Source organism: Hemicordylus capensis, chromosome 5 (genome assembly GCF_027244095.1).
Source record: "Hemicordylus capensis ecotype Gifberg chromosome 5, rHemCap1.1.pri, whole genome shotgun sequence".
NCBI classification, from domain to species: domain Eukaryota; kingdom Metazoa; phylum Chordata; class Lepidosauria; order Squamata; family Cordylidae; genus Hemicordylus; species Hemicordylus capensis.
Window position 1 is genome coordinate 14,855,899 of NC_069661.1, and position 6,128 is coordinate 14,862,026.

Below are 6,128 nucleotides of genomic sequence, written 5' to 3' on the forward strand. Positions count from 1 at the left end.
GGTAGCAAGCATGACTTGTCCCCATAGCTAAGCAGGGTCCGCCCTGGTTGCATCTGAATGGGAGACTTGATGTGTGAGCACTGCAAGATATTCCCCTCAGGGGATGAAGCTGCTCTGGGAAGAGCAGAAGGTTTCAAGTTCCCTCCCTGGCTTCTCCAAGATAGGGCTGAGAGAGATTCCTGCCTGCAACCTCGGAGAAGCCACTGCCAGTCTGTGAAGACAATACTGAGCTAGATAGACCAATGGTCTGACTCAGTATATGGCAGTTTCCTATGTTCCTAACTCGATAGAGGTCATCCAGTGAAATTGATTGACAAGATTCAAGACAGAAAGAGAAAGTCGCTCTTTCTGCAATGCATAATGAAGTTCTGGAATTTGCTTCCCGGGGATGTGGTGATGGCCTCCAACTTAAATGGCTTTAAAGGCCATTCATGGAGGAGAGATCAAGCGACAGCTACTTGCTATGATGGCTACATGGAAGCACTAGGCTTCCATGAATACCCATTGCTTAGTAGGTGGCAAAAGCAGGGGAGGGATGTTCTGCTTGTGGCCTTCTTGGAGGCATCTAGTTGGCCCTTGTGGGAAACAGAATGCTGGATTTGATAGAGCTTGGTTGGATTCAGCAGGTCTCTTAAGACTTTGGCATCCTCAGACTTCCAGCTTTCAGTTTAGAAAAAAAGCAGTCTGTATAGTTGTGGAAACACATTCTCATGTTGTGGAGAGCTGGTTCTGTGGCAGCAAGCATGCCTTGTCCACTTGGCTAAGCAGGGTCTGCCCTGGTTTGCATTTGGATGAGACTACTTGTGTGAGCACTATTCCCTTTAGGGGATGGGGCCGCTCTGGGAAGAGCATCTGCTTGCTTGCTTCCAGATTCCAAATTCCTGCCCTGACATCTCCAAGATAGGGCTAAGAGGGACTTCTGCCTGCAGCCCTGGAGAAGCTGATGCCTGTCTGTGTAGACAATATTAAGCTAGAGGAACCAAGGGTCGGACCCGGTATAAGGCAGCTTCCGATATTCCACATTTGGGAATGGCTCAGTCTCTTGCAGCAGGGAAAGGCTAGGCTGGGGAAGATTCCTGCTTGGAAAGCCACAGCTAGCCCATGTAGACAATGCTGAGCTAGAGGTCTGACTGGGGATACAGAAGTGTCCTATGATGGCATGAGGTCCTAGGTGAACTCTTGGAAGCCCAGAACTTATCATGATGGGAGGTAGACCAGTGATTTGTTTCCCTAATGCTGTGAGGAATAGAAGAAGACAGGGTTTCTTAAGCTTGGGCCCCCAGCTGTTGTTGAACTATAACTCCCAGAATCCCCAGACATGGCCTTTGTGGCTGAGGATTCTGGGAGTTGTAGTCCAACAACAGCTGGGGGCCCAAGCTTAAGAAACCTTGGAATAACACGATGCAGAACAGATGTGCCCAACAATCCTCAGACGGCAGCATTTGCCTTATTTTGGTGAAACATTTCAGCCGGCGAGGAGGCATGCCGTGGCCACACAGCTCTGACTATCCAGGAGCCTTTCCTCTCCACTTCTCCCCCTTCACTACCTTTTCAGAGACTGTTGTTTTTCTCTTCTTTTCCACTTTCCCCTTCTCCGATTCTGAACCTTTTTTTCTTTTCTCTCTTTTCCGTAGCTTCTTCTTTATGTAGCTGTCAGTCACCTTGCCAAGTTCCACTTCCCTCTCTCCTAATGGACAGTTGAGCATGAGAAGAGCCGGCAGGCCCCGTGCCGCACGCCCCCATTGGGAGACGAGTTACCTCATTCTTCCACCACCTCCGCCTTTCTGTCCTTTCTAAAGTTGTGACTCACGGCACTGCGCGCGGGCGTGTGTGTGCGCATGCATGCGCATCCTTTTGTGTCTGTCTGCTCACCGTCGGAAACCAGTCTGGCTTTTCACACTGCCCAGAGATCTAGAGAGACAAAGCAGCAGAGAGAACGTGGAAGGAGTCCAAAATATTGCACTGGGAATTTTCTTCTTCCTTTCCTTTTTGATACAGCAGGCATATGCCAGCCAGTGTGAAGAGGAGGAGTTGCAGACTGCAAATGTTTTTGTGCGTGGTTGTGTGTGTACATGTTTTGTGTGAGACTGAGAAAGAGAGGTGTGTGTGTGTGTGTGTGTGTGCGCACGCGAGTGTGCAAGAACTGGAGGTGGTTGCTCAAGGGTTTAAAATCCTACACAAACCTAATCTAGCACTGAATCATATTCTCTCCAGGAGATACTGTAACCTGGTTACTCTGAAAGCCATATGAACTCACAAGGGTTCCTGATGCTTGTCTTCATAACACTCCCTAAGTTTGGGAGGGGAGGTTGCAACCTGTTCAGACATACACAGGCTGAATCGGATCTATCCACATTTCAAACCATAGCCTGCTTTTGGGAAGGGTGAATCAGCCTGGCTTCTCCCAACTAGCACCCTCAACCAACTTGCTCCAGGAAGCTTAGGAGAGGGCCTATTTGAATTTTCAGTCTGTTGCCCCATAACACGGAGACCTGCCGGACCATAGCCTTAAAATATGCTTGATACATTTAAAAAGAAAACCGTCAAACAGATCCTGAATTCTGGGTAGTGTCTTTAGTATAATGTTGTGTGAGCTGAGATGACCACCATTTGCTGCTGCCTCATTTGGGATGATTTTAGAGGGCTTTCCCACAGATTACATAGTGGGAGTTTCCAGGGAGTGATAAATTGTGGGATCTGCAAAACCTTGGCACAGGTTCCAAGAGTGATACCATATTTACCCAAATCCAAGTTGTCTCTGAATTTAAGATGAGCCCCTTAAAAAAATGAGAGGCTAAATACAGATTATACCCTCATTTACCAAAAGGAAGAGGATTCTGAATTTAAGATGACCTCCTGGTTTGTAATAGGAAAGAACTTGGCAGGGGGGTGGGGGTGGGGACTCGTCTTGGATTCAGGTAAATACAGTATTACCGTACAGACACTCCTGCAGCCTTCTGGGCTATCTACACTGGCAGTGGCTTCTCCAAGGTTGCAGGCAGGATTCAGAAATCTTTCTCTGCCCGGTCTTGGAGATGCCAGGGAGAGAACTCGGAACCTTCTGTATGCAAGCATGCAGATGCTCTTCCCAGAGCGGCCCCATCCCTTAAAGGGGAATATGTTGCAGTGCTTGCATATGGTCTCCCATTCAAATGCAAACCAGGGTGGACCTTGCTTAGCAAAAGGGACAATTCATGCTTGCTACCACAAGACCAGCTGGGAAGGAGCACGGCCACCTGCAGCAGCGTCTGTATGGCAAGACCACGCTTTGAACTGGCACAACAGGTTGCAACCTGTTTGGACATATACAGGCTGAATCCGATCTATCCGATTTGCAGTCCCCACACTTCATTGCCCTCTGGAAAGCCCCCCGTTGCCATTTGAAATCCATTCACTCGGGTGGGCTGAGGTTGCGGCCAATATGGTGCACACACACTGGCAGACCCAAGCTTGTCTCCACTTCTTCAAGTTATGTTTTCAATATCTCACAGAACACTTAAAGAACTCGGTTGTAAATCAAGATGGATTTCCCAGCGGATCCACTGGAGCAACATGGGTTTCATGTTTTGTGTCGTCGGTGGAAGAGCCTTTTTCCCTTGTGTGCGACCCACTCGTCCTTTCCGTGTTCTGTTTTTGGTCCATGGTTTTACCGTCGCCTCAGTGTGGGACATATGCAAAACAATTGAACCGTAGGAGTGGATGGAGCTAAGTCTGGAAAGTGCCAAAATCTTGCTAGCAAAGTAAGCATGGAGCAATGATGTATTGACGTCCTTTCGTGGCTCTGTTTAGTGTGATCTGGTATTAGTGTTTTTTATGGAAGATTTTTGTCTCGGAAGATGTAAATTTTTGCCCCATGGAGACTCGTTCACCATAGCTCAAATCTGCCATGTTCTTGCAACTGTAGTGACCTCTGTTAAGGGCCAGTTCACACGCTGACAATTCTAGTGGTACACATGCAAATCCTGTGTGTTATTCCACTGCATTCATCATCATCACCACTGGCTGCAGCTCCTGGTTCAGTTGCACCCTAGTTGAGCAACCCAGGTTTTCAGCCGGCTCGTTCACACCACCACCACCAGCAGGGTAGGAGAAATGCCCAGCCTGGGTAGGGGAGCCACATGCACTCCCAACCGGCAGTTGTGTGAGTGACAACATTAAGGTAGGAGGTGGGGAGAGCGATCACGTGCAAGGCAGCAGCTGGGTAGGATGGCCTCTCCTCCCTCGGTAAAATGCCGGGCATGGAACGCTGAAAAAAGCAAAAGCAGCTGCAGAACAAAGATGATGCCTTCCGATGCATTTTGATGCTCGTATCGGAACGTGTCGCATGGCATGAACTTTGTTCTGTAGCTGCTTGATGCTCTGTGCCGATTCATGTGACATTCTGCCTAGCTGCCGCCAGGTGGCATAGCGAGAATGCCAGTGGCCCACACTGCCCCCCTGCACCTGACATCAGCGGCAGGGGAGCTTAGCGACGTTCACGGATGGGGCCATGCGCCCCGTTTGCAGGTAAATTTTGGCTGGCGCTGCCTTTGCAGGGAGGCCAAGAGCACCTCTTCCTGCGTCCCTGGCCCAGTTGGGAGCCCCACACTGGCTGAAGCTTCTCAAAAATGGAGCTGCACAAAGGTGGTTATGCCCAGTGTCAGATGCAAGGGTGCCAGGCACGGCCCCTGGACATATCAACCCAGGTTCTTTGAACCCCCCCCCCCCAAATCCCTGCTGCCACCCCACACATGATCACGCTCCCCGCCCCCTAACCTTGACATTTGCAAGCACACAAGCACTCCTTGGGAGCGTGCCCAGCTCCCCTACCCAGGTTTGGCTCATCTCCCACCCTGTCAGCGGCCTTGTGAATGGGCCTTGCGTGTCATGTGTGAAATGGCCTCTTCTCTCTGGAGCACAAGCTGACTCGGCTACCTTTTGAACATTTTTGACCAGAATTTTCAAGCCCTAAAAGTTTGGAGGGTTTGGTTTCTTGGCGCTCCTTTTCAGAGAGGGAATAGCTGGTTCTGCAGTGGCCAAATCATGTTTCAAGGATTCCTAACTGGTCTATCAAGTTTGTGCAAGTTTTTGTGCAAGTTGTATGCAAATAAAACACAAAACCAGCCTTGCAAAACTTGTATGGCACTACGTCAATCCCCTGTGCTGTGTTTCCTTGTCCAGTTGTTGCCATGGAAAATGTTTACAGTTGCATCGTCCCATCCAGGGCGGTTTGAGTACAATCCCTGTTCCAAGATAACCTAGATACTAAAGGTAAAGTGTGCCGTTGAGTCGATTTCAGCCCTGTGGTTTTCCTTGGCAGAGTACAGGAGGGGATTTACCATTGCCTCCTCACGCACAGTATGAGATGATGCCTTTCAGCACCTTCCTATATCACTGCTGCCCGATATAGTACCAGCGGGGATTCAAACCGGCAACCTTCTGCTTGTTAGTCAAGCATTTCCCCACTGCGCCACTTAAGGTGACTTAAACAACTTCAGCCGTCCACAGTAACTTAATGATCTCTGGCAACTAGATTGTGAATTGGTTGCCACTTCTTGTCAAAAAAGAAGAGAGATTTGTGATTATCTATACACTGGGGAAATTAATCACATATTGCAAAAGCTCTGCAAGTCAGCTGTGCAAATCATGTCAAACGGGTCTACGGTTGATTCTCCCGTTTCATGTAGCAATACTACTTTGACAATTAGCAGGGAGATCATGCAGGTATGACCCTCACATAGTGAGTGCACCACTAAGCTGATGATTCACGTGAGGTCGCTTCACAGCCCAACCACCAGGCAATCCTGAGTCAATGAAGGACATGTGCTTAGGGAGGAGAGCCGGTCTTGTGGTAGCAAGCATGAATTGCCCCCTTTGCTACACAGGGTCTGCCCTGGTTTACATTGGAATGGGAGACTACATGTGTGAGCACTGTAAGCTATTCCCCTTAGGGGATGGGGCTGCTCTGGGAAGGGCACCTCTATGTTTGCAAGCAGAAGGTTCCAAGTTCCCTCCCTGGCTTCTCCAAGATAGGGCTGAGAGAGATTCCTGCCTGCAACCTTGGAGAAGCCGCTGCCCGTCTGTGTAGACAATACCGAGCTAGATGGACCAAGGGTCTGACTTGGTATAAGGCAGATTCCTATGTTCCG

The 6,128-nt window shown here is 49.3% G+C and overlaps 1 protein-coding gene across 2 annotated transcripts in view; it reads left to right on the forward strand.

Moving 5' to 3' along the window:
* Nucleotides 1-5,133, forward strand: part of SEPTIN11 (septin 11) — a 135,663-nt gene extending 130,530 nt beyond the window's left edge. For both annotated transcript variants that reach the window (XM_053257950.1, XM_053257948.1), the window contains one exon: nucleotides 1,635-5,133. In XM_053257950.1, the coding sequence (XP_053113925.1) occupies nucleotides 1,635-1,650 (16 nt within the window). In that variant the 3' untranslated portion in view covers nucleotides 1,651-5,133. The remainder of the gene's footprint in view (nucleotides 1-1,634) is intronic.
* Nucleotides 5,134-6,128: the final 995 nt, after the last annotated feature.